This window comes from Dromiciops gliroides, chromosome 3 (genome assembly GCF_019393635.1).
Source record: "Dromiciops gliroides isolate mDroGli1 chromosome 3, mDroGli1.pri, whole genome shotgun sequence".
NCBI lineage: Eukaryota > Metazoa > Chordata > Mammalia > Microbiotheria > Microbiotheriidae > Dromiciops > Dromiciops gliroides.
Window position 1 is genome coordinate 377,148,931 of NC_057863.1, and position 18,155 is coordinate 377,167,085.

An 18,155-nucleotide genomic window follows, 5' to 3' on the forward strand; every position below is an offset into this window, starting at 1 on the left:
ACTCATTATAAGTATCTCAGAAAAGGAAGGTCTCTTGCATGAGAAATATATAAGCTATCACTATCAAACAGTATAAACGAAGATTGGGTAGGTAAGTAGTTACATTTAATCAGTGAAGAGGGCCATACTAAATACCATGGTAATCTGAATATAGGCCTCACTTTTGTCCCCAAATCTTTCTTGTATAGAACCCTGAATGAGCCTTATCACATTCTCATTAAACATAGACAAAGTATAGTTGATCTCCATAACATAAATATTAGCAGTGTCTTCCCCAGTAGCTCACATTGTAGAGGAGGTTAGGGATCTCACTTTAAAGTCTTTCGTCTCTAAATTAATTCTTTCCCCTCATATCTAAGTGCAGGAGACTTATAAGAATGGGAGGGGGCAGCAAAAGTGTTAATGAGTTTCTATGACTCTATTCTCAAGAGAGCCAAGCAAGTAATTCCAAGGGCTCAGAAATGAATTATTGATCTAGGATAGGTATTCCCTTAGCATAGGCACGGATTTTTCAGCAGTCTTCTGCATTGCCTTATTGTAGAATGATTTCGTATCCTAGCCCTCTCCTCACCCCACACACCCCCCTCCCCCCATACTACCAGATGCTTACACATTCTGTTTTAAGTCTTTGTTTTGGAATTCAGTACGACTAATAATGTCCCTTTTTCCAGCTATAATTATGAGTTCTACTTTTATCGAACACTTTTTAAATTTAAATTTTCTTTTTCGCTTTTGCAAGTCAAAAATTTGTATTCTGAAATTGTAGAGTTGGTACCTCATTCATTTAAACTGTTGTATTGTTTTGTATGGGGTCAATTTGCTTTGGTATCTTCCCAACCCATCATCTTTTTTTTAATAAAACAGGCTTGAAACAGTCAAAAATTAAAGAGCCACTTACAAATTAGAAAGTAACTAGCTACCATTATCATTGCCCTCCTTTAGTTTACCCCCCAGAAAGGATACCTGTTCATCCTATAATAAATCTGTAATATTTGATTTGCCTTCAGTACACTTATCATTCATTGATCTGTAGTGGACATTTAAAATAAAAGCCTGATTTATATAAGCCATACAATACTTTTAAATTTCTGTGTCAGCATTGTAAATTAGAAAATCAAGTAATCTAGATTAGTCAACTGACTAACCTATTTTTGATGGACAGTAGCTGATACACAGACTTTAGATCTAATACATTGAAACTGATCATTTGACTAAGTATGTTTCTGTGAAAGTTCCAGTGGTCTATTGAGAGATGATATGTTTGACAAATTATATAACTTTTGTAGATACTTATAAGGAAAGAATGAGGTTTTACACCACTCAAGAAAAGATTATGCTTCATAATAAATGTATTTTTAAATTCATATTCTTAAATTTATTAGTTTTTTCCAGCTGATAATATATGTTTATAGAGTAGAACTTTTCAAATTTTTTGAAATGATTGTCTTACCATTCATATACCAATTTTACTAGGTAGGACATTTCCTGATCAAGTCCTGTGTCAGTTGGAAGCCCATACTCTCTTTTCCTCTGAAAAGAACTAGTGTTTGTTGTTGGTTGTAAAGAAATCTTAACTATAAAATTGATGCTACGATGACATCAAATTATTAAATGTAAGAAAATCGATTAAATATTTAACATATGGTATTTAAACATTTTATATTAACTTAATGTCCAGAACATTCTTGGTCTGTACTCTGATTCAGATATGATTTTTGTGTATTGCAACAGTGGCATCTTGTGGGGAGAAAATTAATGTTCATAGAAGTCGTCTTTTTTTTTTTTAAAGAATCTCCCAAAATATTTTCTCTTCATAGGTTTCAAACTGAGATTCAGACAGTAAGCAAACAATTCCCATGCGAGCCTTTCAAATTTTTGGAGCCAACCTTGAGACTAGAATATCGTGAGGCTTTGGCTCTGCTCAGGGAAGCTGGAGTGGAAATGGGAGACGAGGAAGATTTGAGGTTTGTGCTTTGGAAAATGAAATGGGTCATCATCAATACTCTGTGGTTTTAAACACTATAAACCTTTAACAGCTGTTTGACAAAATTCTTTCTCATGAGTTTTTTTGACTACTGCTAGCCACAGATTATGGTTTACAGTAACCATTTTATCTTATTTATAAAACAAGTTATTAAAGTTTAAAACTTTGCAAGTACTGTGTGAAAACTTCCTGTACTGTGAATTTATCAACTAATATGTTGCTTTTATCCTAAATCAGCAGCTTTTAAACTATATTCCATATTTGCTTTGTTATATATGAACAAATTAGAGTTTGCATAGAACTTACCTCATTAACAGCTTTGTGAGATAGATAATACAAATTATCCCAATGTCACAAATGAAAAAACTGAGTCTCACTTCTCATAGCCAGTAATGTCAGAAACGATACTCAAAACAAAGTCGGTCTTCTGATTTTTTTTTTTTGAGGCAATGAGAGTTAAGTGACTTGCCCAGGGTCACACAGCTAGTAAGTGTCAAGTATCTGAGGCTGGATTTGAACTCAGGTCCTCCTGAATCCAAGGCCAGTATGTTATCCACTGTGCCACCTAGCTGCCCCCCCCCCCTTTTTTTTTGAAAACTATTTATTTTTAAATGATATTGGATATGTCATTTTATAGGTTAATGATTGCCCTAATAACATTTTATATAACCTTACATTTCTTTAAAAAAAAAAACTTTAGAAAACATTTTATTTTTAATTAATCTTTTTCTTCTACCTCTCTCCCCGTTGGTTAAAAGAAAAGAAACACAAACCTTTGTATCAAATATGCATAGTTAAGCAAGGCAAATTCCTGTGTTGGTCATGTACAAAAATTTTTGTATGTCACAGTTTATGTCTTGTATTTATCACCTCTATCAGGAAATAGGTCACATGCTTCCTTTCTAATCCTGTGGAATCATGTTTTTATCATAGTATTGGTTAGAGTTCAAAAGTTCTTTTTCTTTTTTAAAATTTAATTTTTTCTTTTTCCCAATTAATTTTTAACATTTGTTTTTTTTAATATTAAGTTCCAAATTCTTTCTCCTCTGCCTTTTCATTTTTTTTTATTTTTATTTTTTTTGTGGGGCAATTGGGGTTAAGTGACTTGCCCAGGGTCACACAGCTAGTAAGAGTTAAGTGTCTGAGGCCGGATTTGAACTCAGGTACTCCTGACTCCAGGGTCGGTGCACTATCCACTGCGCCACTTAGCTGCCCCTCCTCTGCCTTTTCATAAGGCATAAATTTGATATAGGTTATATATGTGCAGTCATGCAAAAAACAGACCCAAAAAACCTAAACAAAAACAAAGTTTAATAACGTATTTTTTGATCTGTATTCAAGACTCCCATCAGTTCTTTCTCTGGAAGTAGATAGTACTTTTCATCATAAGTCCTTCAGAATTGTCTAAGATTATTGTATTGCTGAGAATAGCTAAGTCATTCACATTTGATCATCATATAATATTGCTGCTACTATATACGTTCTCTTGGTTCTGCTTATTTCACTTTGTTTCAGTTCATGTAAGTCTTTTCCAGGATTTTTTTTTTGAGAGCATCTGGCTCATCATTTCTTATAGCACGATCACAATTATATACAACTTGTTTGACCATTTCCCAATTGATGGGCATCCCCTCATTTTCCAATTTTTTGCTGCCATAAATAGAAGTGTTATAAATATTTTTGTACATATGCATCCTTTTACTATTTGTTTTTTATCTCTTTGGGATACAAATCTAGTAATGGCATTACTGGATCAAAGGGTATGTGCAGTTTTATAGCCCTTTGGGCATAGTTCCAAATTGCTTTCTAGAATGGTTGGATCAGTTCACAACTCCACTGACATTTCGATTTTAACAGATTTTCTACAGTATTTGTCATTTTCCTTTTCTATCATGGTAGCCATTCTTAGAGGTGTGGGTTGGTACCTCAGAGCTGTTTTAATTTGCATTTCTCTAATCAAAAGTGATTTAGAGCATTTTTCATATCACTATACATAGCTTTAATTTCTTCTTCTGAAAACTTCCTGTTCATATCCTTTGACCATTTATCAATTGGAGAATGACTTGTTTTCTTATAAATTTGAGAAATGAGGCCTTTGTCAAAGAAATTTGCTATAAAAAATTTTTTTCAGTTATAATTACTGTGTATTTCTCTGTCCTATTTTCCCATTTATCCTACTCTCTCCTTTCACCTGTCCATCTTCCAAAGTATTTTACTTTTGACTACCACCTTCCCCAATCGGCTTCCCTTCTATCACCCCCCCTATCCCCCACTCCCCATTCTTTCCCCTTCTACTTTCCTGTAGGGTAAAATAGATTTCTGTATCCCACTTAGTATGTATGTTACATTTCTTTGTTTCTTAAACCACAATAATATTCCATTACATTCACATATCATAAGTTGTTTATAATGGATACCCCCTCCTTAGTTTCCAGTTCGTTGTTACTACAGAGCTGCTATCAATATTTGTGTGTGTGTGTCATCTTTTCATCTTCCTTTAAGTTATATGGTTTGGGTGATCTGGAGAGAGGGTATATAATTCAGAAGGACTCTCCACAATGACTAGACCCGTTCACAGCTCCACCAGCACTATAGTAACGTGCTCATCTTCCCAATGACCCTACAATAATTGCCACTTTTCTTTTTTGTCATCTTTGCCAATTTGATATTTGTAAGAAAGAATCTTAGGTTTGCTTTAATTTGCATTACTATAATTTTAGTCATACAAATTGCAAAGAATGCCCCGACAAGGTGTTTAATTTGCGTACTTTTCCCAAAATGGTTACATGAGTACTGGCTTTTGCTCTCCTGGAAAGGAGAGGTAACAGTGATTGTTAGGCAATCTCTCTTCCAGCTAGTTATAAAAACCCATGGCTCACAAGAATGGAGAAATGTTCCCTTAGGCGCTCCACTGCCCTTTGGGTGACATAGCATAGATAAAGGGATCTTTAATTCCCTGAATTCCTTCAGGAAATGACTACTAAAGAATCCTGTTTTCTCTTTTCAATTTTAAGTTTATGTTCAGTCATAAGACAGTATCTTAAGTATCGTTTTTATTGCTAAAATGTTATTTTAAGACAAAACAATGTGCCATCTTTGCCATGAAAATTTAAAGCTTATTTCAGTTTATACAGTGATACCTTTCTCCATTTCTTCACAAATCAGACTTTCAGTAAACTTTTGAGTGTCCATAGTATAATCAGTTCTGAAACTAAAAATAAGTAAAACCTCTTTGTAGTCCTTTTGTTGAAGGCCAAGGTAAATATTCTATTTTTGTTGGAAATGAGCAAGTTTTAGTCTCTGTACAGTTCAAAAGGAAGGTGTTAGATTTGGAGTCAAAGGACCTGGGTTCAAATCCTGCCTCTGCTACTTATACCTATGTGACTTTGATCTTTCTAGGCCTCAATTTTTTCATCTGTTCTATTTGTCTGCTCTTCACTATCCTCTGATGGATCTTCATTCATTTCTTGCCTGATAACTATGCATATAGCCCAAGGTTCCATCCTCTGTCTTCTTTTCTTTCTCTATACAATTTCACTTGGTAATCTCATTACTCCATTACTATCATCTCTATGCATATTGTTCTCCAATCTACTTGTCCAACCCAAATCCCAGTCTTCCAGTTTACATCTCCAGCTTCCTACTGGACAGCTCAAACTAAATATTCTTCAGTCTCCAGACTGGCACTATGGTCTAAAACTCCTTATTATCTTGTGATGTTTAAAATCTAATGTGTGTCCTTACCTTTCCCCCCCCCCCCCCCGTTTTGGGAGGAAACTAGCTAAGATTTACTGATAAATTCAAGATTTTAGGCTTTTAAGCATTTATTAAAGAGTAAAGGTAACACATGGAGTACAGTAAAGCAAGAAAAGTCTATCTCCTTTCCTTTCTCTCCGCCACCAACTTGAAGTCCCAGAACGAAAAAGGGCGATCCTCAGCGGCTTCTCCTAGAAGCCTCTGTGAAACATGAAGCAGGGCAGTCCCCACACACAGCTCCAAGCTAATTGGGTGGTAGTATTGATTGACGTGACTTACAGGCGGTCTATAAATGTAACTTCTGGGCACCAGGAAGCTTCCAGACACTTAGTCACATGCTTTCTTTTGGGGGGGGGGGGATATCACCCTGGTTCTCACAATCTTTCCCCCCAAGCTGTTTTCCTAACTTTCCTGTATCCTGACTTGGAACCTAGGTATCATGCTTGACTCCTCATGTCTTCCTATCTCACCATATCCAGTTAGTTGCTTTTGTTATTGTTTGGACATTTCAGTGATGCCCAATTTTTCATGACTCCATTCTGGGGTTTTCTTGGCAAAGATAGTGGGTTGGTTTGCCATTTCCTATGAGGTACTGAGGCAAATGGGATTAAGCGCCCAGGGTCACACAGCTAATAAGTGCCTGGATTTGAACTCATGAAGATGTCTTCCCCATTCTAAGACCAGTACTCTATCCTCTTCACCACCTAGCTTTGTTGTAACATTTTTTTTTTTTAAAGAAGAGAACCCTTCCTGGTCCTCATTAGACAATGAGACTCAACAGCAGAAACTTTTTTTTTGCACTTCGTTGTATCCCCTTTGTACTCCACATATACTAGGCCCTTAATAAATGTTTGTTGAAACAAGTTTATCTGATAAAGGGGTCATTTCTCAAATATATAGGGAACTAAATCAAATTTATATAAGAGCCATTCCTCAATTGATAAATGGTCATGGGCTGTGAACAGGCAGTTTTCAGAAGAAATCCAAGCTATCTGTAGTCATAATGAAAAAATGCTCTAAATCACTATTGATTAGAGAAATACAAATTAAAACAACTCTGAGGAACCATCTCACACCCACCTGTCTATCAGAAGTGACAAATGCTAGAAGAGATGTGGAAAAGTAGGTGCACTAATAAACTGTTGGTGGAGTTATAAACTGTTCCAACTATGCAGGAGAACAATTTAGAATTATGCCTAAAGGACTCTAAAACTGCATATCCTTTTAACCTAGCAATACTACTAATAGGTCTGTATCCCAAAGAGATCAATGAAAAAGGAAAAGGACCTATATACAAAAATATTTATAGCAGCTCTTTTTGTGGTGGCAAAGAATTGAAAATTATGGGGATGTTCATCAATTAGGAAATGGCTTAATAAGTTGTATATGATTGTAATGGAATACTATTGTCTTATAAGAAATGGGGGGGGGGGGTTGCAGCTAGATAGTACAGTGGATAAAGCACTTACCCTGGATTCAGGAGGACCCAAGTTCAAATCCAGTCTCAGACACTTGACACTTACTAGCTGTGTGACCCTGCGCAAGTCACTCATTGCCTCATTGCCTCTCGAAAAAAAAATAGGAGGGGGAAAAAAAAAAGAAATGATGGGGTGGTTTTAGAAAAATCTTGGAAAAATCTGTATAAACTGTTGCAAAATGAAGTGAACCAGAACCAACAAAGTTGTAATAATGATCAACTGTTTAAAAAAAAAACTGCTATGAGCAATCAATGATCCAAGACCTTTCAGAAGGACTAATGATGAAAATTGCTATCCACCTCCAGAGAAAGAACTGATGAACTCTGAGTACAAATTGAAATATAATTTTCTCACTTTATTTTTCTTGTACCCCCTTTTTTTCTGACATGGCTAATATGGAAATATCTTTTGTATGATTTCACATTTATTGCTCACCATCTCAGTGGGTAAAGGAGGAAGGACTTGGAGGGAGAGAATTTGGAACTCAAAGTTATGAAATAAGTGTTAAAAATAAAAACTGAAAATGTTTGTTGACTATAAAATGAGAGTGTTGAATTAGATGATGTCTGAGGTTCCTTTCTGCTCTAAATTTAAAGCTAGTTATAGAAGTCCCAAAGTAGTAATTTTTAAAATTATTCTCTCCTTTAATGTTCCAGCCTTGAATAACTCATTTCAAATTTCTATTTCAGTACACCAAATGAGAAACTCTTGGGTCGTCTGGTAAAAGAAAAGGTAATATTTATTATTGTTTCTTCCTTGGAGTTCCTAAAAGACTAAAATGTTTCTGTATTCCAGTGCTAGCAAGATAGATTCTAGGGTAAATAAACCATTAGTACAGCATTTCTCCACATGTATGTAATAGCAAGATAAGAATAATAGAATAGCAGGGTCTGGTAATATTAGCTTTTAGAGTTAAGCATTGACTAGTGTATTCAACTGTATGCTAAATAATTTTCCAAAGATGATACACTGCCAAATATTAGTTCCTTTAATAATACTTTAAGTAATTAAGGAGCTAAAGAATTTTAGATTTATAAATATAAAAATTGATCTTACAGGATTTTTAAAGATCTTAAAGTTCCTTGGGATTCTTTTAAAATAATCTGTTTCTTCTTTAGCAGCCTTGAAACTTGGGTGCCTGAGAGGAAAGAGAAAATAACTGTGAAATAACAGTTCATTTATGCTCTTCTACCTAATTCTTTGATGTTTTGAGAAAGAAAATTTCCATTTAAAAGTTAAAGTTTTTAATTTCGTCCTAATGTAAATAAAAACTTGGGGAGGGAGATTCTAATAAAATGAAAAGCAGTCCATGAGCTCCTCCTGCTGGCTGTTAAGCACAAAACAGACTTAAAAGCAAGACATTTCTGGAAACAAAAAAGTAAGTAAGTAAACAAAGTTTAGTAACTTTGTTTCTGCTACATAAAGAAAATCTTTTACAGTGCCATTTCACAGGAAAAAATCAGAAATGCATTTTCATTTAAGTAAATAAAATTTTTAAGTTGAAGTAAAAAAAATTTTAAATCTTTCACTGTCCATTTAAATGGAAGTACTACAGTGAATAAAACTATATTTTATTTAATTTTCTTTTATTCTAGAGGGAAAATTGTGGTCTCAATTCATTTTATTGCCATTAAATAAAGTTCTTATTAACACTGTCAAAAATATTTCTTCTCTTTAAAGTATGATACTGATTTTTATATTCTTGACAAATATCCTTTGGCCGTAAGACCTTTCTATACTATGCCTGACCCAAGAAATCCTGTAAGTACTTTAGTATTTTGTTGTTGTTTTTTTATAAGATTTCTAGCACTTTAGTTCTTAAATAATTAGTTCGGGGGTGGGGTGGAATTTGTGTTCATTTGGGGGAGATTATTTTCATTTATTTCATTTGAGTAACAGCAGTTATATATATATATTGTTGCTACTATATGTGTACGTGATAGCAGATCTAATAATGCTTGAAATCTGGATGTTATTCCTTCAATTTTGTGTCATGCAACATGTTTAATATCATTAGGTTGTTAAGAGAAATAGAGGGGGGGGCGCAGCTAGGTGGTGCAGTAAAAAAGAGAGAGAGAGAGAAATAGAGGGGCAGCTAGGTGGAGCAGTGGATAAAGCACCGGCCCTGGATTCAGGAGGACCTGAGTTCAAATCCGGCCTCAGACACTTGACACTTACTAGCTGTGTGACCCTGGCCAAGTCACTTAACCCCAGTTGCCTCACCAAAAAAAAAAAAAGAAAGAAATAGAGGTGCTCCTTACTTTGGAACTGTAGTATTCACCAACCTCAATTTTTTTTTTCCAATGTTTTTTTTAAATTTAAGATTTAGGCACAACATAGTGGATAGACATCCTTCCTTGTTACAAATAAGACCTGAATTGAAGTTCTGTCTCTGATCACTCAGGCTTTGTGATCATGGGCAAATCATTTAATTCTCAGTACCTCAGACAACTTTCCAAGGTCATGGGTTACAGAACATTCCCATTCTAGAGAATAGTTTCCTTGTCAGGAGTTCCTTGCACCATTCAAAGCACAGGTCCAGACTGTGTTTGTGTTGGCAGGCCACATGGCTGTGATTAGGAACAGGGATTGCACCTAGACTGTGATTGGTGTAGGGAACCCTCAGGTGAGGAGACTCAGTCAAACAGTGCAGGCTGATACCTCCATAGCAAAATCAATATAATTGTATAATAGATAAATAATTCATAATGGAGTAAAGCTACTTTTGCTTTTTTCTAGAAACAGTCCAACTCTTATGACATGTTCATGAGAGGGGAAGAGATCCTGTCTGGAGCACAGAGAATTCATGATCCTCAGATGCTAACAGAGAGGGCTTTGCATCATGGAATTGGTAATTCCCTTAAATGTATCTGGGGAAGAAGAAAAGCCAGAGTTTTAAATAAACAAATTTATACATTTCTATAATGGGTTGCTAATAATTACATATTAAGTTATCTTTCGATTAAATGAAGTTCAAAATTATGCCTGATTTATTTTATTTTATTTTTGTAGATCTGGAGAAAATAAAGGCTTATATTGATTCCTTCCGTTTTGGAGCCCCTCCTCATGCGGGTGGTGGAATTGGTAATATTTTCTTAGTATTGCTGTGTCATATCTGCTTACAGTTGGAATTTTATTTGAGTAAATGATCTATCCTAACTAAATTTCATTATAACTGGAACTCAAAAGGTGTTTTGGTGAGCCTTAAAGAGAAATATCAGGTAATGCTCTATTTTAAATATTTGTAAATCCCACAGATTGAATTGGAAGCTATCAAGGCAAAATTCATTCACACATTCATTTTATATTTTCAATGCTCTGAAATGAGGAGTGGCAGGCACTGATTTTGTTTTATTCATAATGAAGTTCAAAATAAATTGAATATCCAGTTTTCCTTCCTAGTCCTTAAAAGATTCCTAGTTCAGTCTTCTTTTTGCCTTATTTTTTAAAACAAAAGTGAACTCTATAATATTGATAAAATAGGGTTTAGTTGAAATTTACAATTTCTTTTTCTTTCCTTTTTTTTTTTTTAGGTGGGGCAATGGGGGTTAAGTGACTTGCCCAGGGTCACACAGCTAGTTGAAATTCAAAATTTCATTGAAATTAAGGACAGCTTTCAGAATGTGGAAGAAAAAATATTTTGCTTCACTATCCTCACAGGATTTAAAGTCTATAATGTAATTTATTATGCTATAACTGCAGTTGGGTTTTCTGACTTTGCTTTAGCTAAGAATTTTTTTTAAGTAAAATTTGCTTTTTTCCCCTCATTAATGTATGGAAGAAAGTTGGGGAAAGTGTTTTTAGATTAGCTATTTATCCCCACCCTGATTCTTGTTCATAGTTGAGTCTCTCTTGTCTATTTTGTATAGGAAAGGAGGGGATAAATTATTTTTAAATATCATAGAAATATGGATTTAGAGCTGGAAGGGACCTTTATCTAATAAGATCAAATTTGATAAAAAGGAATACAAAGGGGCAGCTAGCTAGGTGGCACTGTGGGTAGAGCACCAGCCCTGGAGTCAGGAGGACCTGATTCAAATTCGGCCTCAGACACTTGATACTTACTAGCTATGTGACCCTGGGCAAGTCACTTAACCCCAATTGCCTAACCAAAAAAAACCCCAAAACAAATACAAAGTCCTACATCATAAATCCAAAAAATCAACTTACAGAAATGTTTGTAAGTACAAGATCTGACCATTTTGGTCAGCTACAGGCTCCAAATGAATCAAGTGTGACATGGCCACCAAAACAAACAAACAAGAACCAACCAACCAATCCTCCATTAAGAAAGTGCAAGGGGGCAGCTAGGTGGCGCAGTAGATAAAGCGCCGGCCCTGGATTCAGGAGAACCTGAGTTCAAATTTGGCCTCAGACACTTGACACTTAATAGCTGTGTGAACCTGGGTAAGTCCCTTAACCCTCATGGCCCCAGGGGGAAAGGGGGGGGCGGGGCGGGAGACTGTGCAAGTCCTCTAAGATGATAGCCCTTATTATACTCAGTTGTAGGTTTTTGATGAGGACATCAGGATAGAGAAGTGCCATGGACTATATGGGCCACATCGTGATCAATTGAAAGAAATGGGATTGAAAAAAGATTTAGAAGGGATAGGAGAACTGTCTTCAAGTATTTGGAGGGCTTTAGACTTATTTTATTTGGCCCCTATGGTAAACATAGGAACACTGTTTGGAAATTATTGGAGTAGAGTTAGGGCTACATCCAAGGAATTTTAAAAAAGAAAAACACAATGAGAGCTATCCAACAATGGACTGGGCTTCTTGGAATATAATAATGGATTAAAAACCTCAGTGGAAATTTTCAAGGTGAGGTCAAATAGCCATTTTTAAGGAATGTTGTCCAGGTATGGGTAGGAATGACAGCTGAGGTCCCTTTGCTACTCTTATAGATTTGGGGAAATTTAAGCATACTTTTTACATGTAAGCTTATTTTATTTATAAGTATGACTTATGACACAAGAGTCTTTTGGTTAAATTGTCATAAAAAGAGAATGGTTAAGCGATTTGTTGTTTGGTCATTAATCCTAACATATTCCCAGTGGATAGAAAGAAAATAAACTCCTAAGTTTCACAGAAAAATTAATTTTATTTTATTGTCATACTGCATATACTCATTCCATTAAATATTTATTATTAAGTATTTTTTATATGTATAACACTGCTAGTTACTAGAGGAAATGCAAAATTTAGATGTTAAATCCTTTATCAGTAAATGTTGAATTCAGTCCATTGACCCTACAGTGTAGTGAGGAGAATGTGACATATAGACAATAACAATGTATTTTGTGCATTTGAGACCCACGAAAGAGACCATCGTTGGGAAGACAAAGCAAAAGATTAGAGAATGCTTTGTGAAGGGTATGGTATTTGATTTGGCCATATTGGAAAAAGGCAGATCTTACTTTGAAAAAATATTCTTCTCATCAGAGACCATCTTGCAGTTGACTATTATATTAAAAAGAACCTCATAAGGTGTCATTGACACAATTTTTATCGAATTCAATACTGTAATGAATTTCAGGTATAATTTGAAATTTTACAAAATTCTACATACCAAAATAGAATTCATTCCTATATCCTTGGCATTTTTTGAAATGGTCACATTAGTTAAGATAATTTCTCTTTTTGCAGTAGTGGTAAGCTTATTGCAGAATACCTGCTGGAGAAGGAATCATCTGATCCAGCTCCTTAGCATAGTCTATATTTTTGAATTTGCAACTAGCATGTGCCAATATCTCAAAATAATTGTACTGTTTTCTTTACTGAGAAGCAGCTGTGAGATCTATTTCAGTTGAACAAATACATTAGTATTGATCATTTTAAATGAGTCAGCTCCTGAGAAGATTTTGGAAAAAGAAAAAATTGATGAAAATGTCTTACTTTTACAGGGTTGGAGCGAGTTACTATGCTGTACCTGGGATTACACAATGTTCGTCAGACATCAATGTTCCCCCGTGATCCCAAAAGATTAACACCTTAGGAAAAATTGTTTTTTTATTCTATCCAGTAACCTGCTGTTGATCAGGCTGAGTGCTAAAAATATGCAATAGAATAAATATCTTATCTTCTAAAGTGCCACAATTTTTTTTTTTGATTCATTAACTGAAGTTTAGAGATGATTTTAACTGTCTTGGACATTCTCTGATAGGAAGTGCTTAAATATTTTGTATGGGGATTTCATATTTATGTTAACTCATATTCTGTTATGTCAAATTTTAACAAATTTCTAGGCAGTTAACATTTTAAAACTTTAAGGTTGTTCAATAAAAACTTTTTTTCTATCTTATCTTACAAGGGCCATAAAATTATGTCTTAAAATTCAGCATTTCAGCCAATTTTTAACAATTGTGACAGTGTTCAAAGACAGCCTGGAAAAATATTTTGGAACATTAGCATCTTTCTAACTGGAATGTCATGGGAAAATGTAGGAAACAGTAACATGTTAATTTTTTAAATGATGCTCAGATATCATGTAAAGCAGGTGGAAATGTGGGTAGAAAAGCAAAATTTTAATGAAGCATTGTGTACTGAATTGTTAAAATTCTAAAACCAAGTTGCAATAAAATTCTAAAATTGATCTTTTGTCTTTTATTGGGATGGGGGGATTTTGTTTGAATTTAACAACTAATGTCAATTTATGTTTACGTGGGAAGGATATATTTTAATATAACTGATTTATGTGATGAACATCATCTTTTTTCTAGTTTTTAAAAATAGAAGTAGACTTGAATAGTACCTGTTTTTCACTTGTATTGTCAGAATACAACATAATAAATATAAAGAATGTACTGTGTATTTGGCAACAATGAGGAGCAACAGGAAGTTGAGCCTTCTGTTTGGAGGTGCTTTTGAGTGGTTTTGTCACAATGCTCAGTAATTCATAGACTGGTAGAGCTGGAAGGTTCTAGAGATCATTTCATCCAGCCCATTCATTTTTTTTTTTTTTTGCAGGGCAATGGGGGTTAAGTGACTTGCCCAAGGTCACACAGCTAGTAAGTGTCAAGTGTCTGAGGCTGGATTTGAACTCAGGTCCTCCTGAGTCCAGGGCCGGTGCTTTATCCACTGCGCCACCTAGCCGCCCCGAGCCCATTCATTTTTAAACTCAGGGCCCCAAAGTATTAGTACTTTTATTAAGGTCACACAGATGTTGGCAATACTTCCAAGTCTATTAGATGTCTGATTCTCTTTTTAAGATGATACTTTTTGGGGCAGCTAGATGGCGCAGTGGATAAAGCACCGGCCCTGGACTCAGGAGGACCTGAGTTCAAATCCGGCCTTAGACACTTAACACTTACTAGCTGTGTGACCCTGAACAAGTCACTTAACCCCAATTGCCTCACTTTAAAAAAAGATGATACTTTTTGTTCTGACAGGCACTGTCAGAACAAAATATTTTGTATGGGGATTTCATATTTATGCACTGTGACAAACATTGGGGATACAAAAAAGGGTCAAAAGATAATCCCTATCCTCAAGATGCTGACAACCTAATGGGAGAGACAACATGCAAACAATTAGACAAAGCAAGTTATATAAAGAGGGAAGATAGAATTAAAAGGGATTGGGTAAAGCTTCCTAGCTAAAATGGGATTTTACTTGGGACTTAGAAGAAGCCAGGGAGTTCAGTAGGCAGGGTTAAGGAAGGAGAGTATTCTAGGCATGGGGAACCACCAGAGAAAATGCTGAGAATGACAAATATCAAACAGGAGGCCAGTGTCACTAGATCAGAGAGTTGGTGTTGAGGGAACAGGTTATGAAGACTGTGAAATGTATTTTGGGTGTGATCCCACTTTATAGTAATCAGAGTGAGATAATGAGGGCCTGCACCAGAGTGGTGGCCGTTCCAGGAGAAGAGGCTTTAAAGAGCTTTAACATCAATAAACATGAGCATTTCAACATACAAAGAACAAAAAAGGACTGTAAATGAGACTGCTTTGGTTAGTCTTTTAATGTATATTAAATTTAACATGATGGTAACAAAACTGCCTGTTGCCCCCCTTCTAAACAGTGTTGTTTTCCATGTTTGTTTCATTGATGACTTTTTTTTGGCATCACTACTGTGGCAAGTAAATCTGTATGTGGTCATGCAGCAACATTGTGTGATGATCAACTGTGATAAACTTAACTCTTCTCATGAATACAGTGGTCAAAGATAGATCCAAAGGATTCATGATGCTCATCTCACTCACCATCAGTTCATGTGAGTCCTTCCAGGTTTCTCTGAAATCCACCTGCTCATTCTTTCTTACAGAACAGTATTCCATTACATTCATATAACACAACTTGTTTCACCATTCCTCAATTGGTGTGTATCCCCTGAATTTCCAATTCCTTGCCACCACAAAAAGAGCAGCTATAAATATTTTTGTACATGTTGAGCTGAGATGAGCCCTGAGCTGAGGTCATATTAGGTCAGCCAATCTGATAGGTGTGAGGTAGTCAGGTTACAGATTAAACTACATTTATAGGGTTCACAGAGAGGTTAATTTAGGAGGAAAATTTCCATGTAGCCAGGTAGTGAGGAACAGTTGACTTTCTTTGGCTTCTTATCTAAGGAATGTTTAAGGTCTTAAGTAAATTTTCACATCCCATTGGAAAGGTTTTGGTCAGGTGAGCTTAATATTAACAGGAGACATGGCAGCTACGTGGCGCAGTGGATAAAGCACTGGCCCTAGATTCAGGAGGACCTGAGTTCAAATCAGGCCTCAGATACTTGACACTTACTAGCTGTGTGACCCTGGCAAGTCACTTAACCCTTATTGCCCCGCCCCCCCCCAAAAAAATTAACAGGACACAGGCAGTTAACCAAAAGTTGCAGAAGGAATGACCCTGAACCCCAAATAATAAAAATTAGTTTAAAAATAAATTACCATTACAATAGCAAAGCCCTCCCTAAGTCCTAAACTATAAGCCTTTATTATATGTGCCCATTTAAGACCACTAAACATGACTAACATTTTAGTTGTGTAATTGTGAACTAATCATTTAATCTCTTTGTGAGAGTTTCCTCATCTGTAAAATGGGGATAATAGTACTTGTGCTATGTACTTCAGAGTTGTCATGAGGAAAGCACTTTGTAAATCGTGAAGTGCTATATATAAATAAATTATTTTTCTGAAACCAAATTATCAGTCTCCTTTTTGCTCACAGCCTTAAAAAAACAAAAACATTATTCTCCCCAGCTACATTACAAGTTCCTTAATTCTTCATTTTAGTATTCCCCACTGCCTACTAGAGTGGTTTGTCCATAAGAATCCATCAATAACCTGTATTGTTTCTTGGGCCTTCCCCACTATCATAATCACAAAGCCCTAAAATAACATCATTTTAGGCAAAGTAGATAGAGGGCCAGTCTTGGGATCAGTCTTTCTGGGGCTCCAATGCAATGCAGAAGATATGTCACTTAACCTCTCTATGTAACTAAGTTAACGGATAAATTACAAGGAGTTTCCATGCATAAGAGTTACCCCCACACCAATGAAATAACATGTCTGGACAAATTATTATTTGAAGCAAATTATTTGTAAGGTCATCAGTTTACACAACCTACTCATTTAGTGCTCTGATATTTTTAGAAATCTCTTCAGACAACTCATTTACCACCTGGCAACTTTCATTTTGGACTTCCTTGACCTCTTCACCATACCCTCATAAACTCATGATTGGGAATTCTCATCATCTTGCAAGATCCAATCAGCCTTAGTATTCATACCTCATCTATACCCTCTGCCCTCCGATTGAAGAGTGGAGCCCTGAACTCCTCAACCTCCATTTATAGAAGGGAGACAGGAGAGACTTCTCAGACATCTCATTTCCCACTTTGCTGCACTCATTTTGGACTTCTTTTGACTTCTTCACCATGTCTCCAACACACTTCACTTTTTAGTTTTCTTTTGTATGTTGTCTTCCCCTTTTCAATTGTAAGCTCCTTGAGGGTAAGCACTGTCTTTCTTATTTGTATCCTTAGCACAGTGTCTTTTTCTTTTGGTGAGGCAACTGAGGTTAAGTGACTGGTTCAGGATCACACAGCTGTGTCAAGTGTCAGAGGGTGAATTTGAACTCAGAGCACCGGCCCTGGATTCAGGAGGACCTATCTTCTGCACCACCTAGCTGCCCCAACAAATGTTTATTGTTAACTAGATGTCATAATATGAAAGAAGAAAATTATGTGAATAAAACAGGGCATTCCCCATTTGGAATTGCAAGAGGTCACTAACAGCAGGATCTAGGAATTTGCTCCGCAGATATCACATGGAGTGACAGAGTTAGCAAGGCAGAGTTAAGCTGCTAAACCAGGAAGCTTAGTAATTTAGACCTCAGCTCTTATTTATATGCCATCTGCAGTTCTGTACAACTCCCACAGATTGCAGATTTCTCTCTGAATCCCTGGAAGGTTGTGTGAGTTAGAGCTTTTCCTTAAAGGTACAAGTTCAGTGGCTCAAGCTAAAGCCCATTAGAATATGTGGAATCCTTTTACTTTAATTAATTGAAAATGAGATTTAAATCAATCAGTATATACAATGTATTTACCATCTAGCTGTTTTAGAATGAGACATCTGTTTCTTTATTGAATGCTTAGTGAAGATTTGAAACATTAAAATATTCTTGATCCCCTGGGCAAGTCACTTAACCCCAATTGCCTCACCAAAAAAAATATATATATATTCTTGATCTCTGGTCAGCCTACAAAGCTTATTTTTTTTTTTCCAAACTGCAGTTCCAGATCCACTCCTAACTAAGCTTCAGAACCGGCTTTGCCATCTCTAACAATAAGTAATATTAATTCATATACATATATGATGTGTATTTGTGTGTGTATATATACTTATGCATATATGTGTGTATATATACACCTTTATATACACATTTAAAGTTTTTCAAAGCACTTTCTTCAACCATGAATCAATTAATAAGTACCT

General features: G+C 35.6%; 1 protein-coding gene across 3 annotated transcripts in view; it reads left to right on the plus strand.

The window, feature by feature from the left end:
• Nucleotides 1–13,813, plus strand: part of DARS1 (aspartyl-tRNA synthetase 1) — a 91,132-nt gene extending 77,319 nt beyond the window's left edge. For all 3 annotated transcript variants that reach the window (XM_043995700.1, XM_043995699.1, XM_043995701.1), the window contains 6 exons: nucleotides 1,818–1,964; nucleotides 7,908–7,950; nucleotides 8,899–8,979; nucleotides 9,958–10,069; nucleotides 10,231–10,302; nucleotides 13,125–13,813. In XM_043995700.1, the coding sequence (XP_043851635.1) occupies nucleotides 1,818–1,964; nucleotides 7,908–7,950; nucleotides 8,899–8,979; nucleotides 9,958–10,069; nucleotides 10,231–10,302; nucleotides 13,125–13,216 (547 nt within the window). In that variant the 3' untranslated portion in view covers nucleotides 13,217–13,813. The remainder of the gene's footprint in view (nucleotides 1–1,817; nucleotides 1,965–7,907; nucleotides 7,951–8,898; nucleotides 8,980–9,957; nucleotides 10,070–10,230; nucleotides 10,303–13,124) is intronic.
• The last annotated feature ends 4,342 nt before the right edge of the window (nucleotides 13,814–18,155 follow it).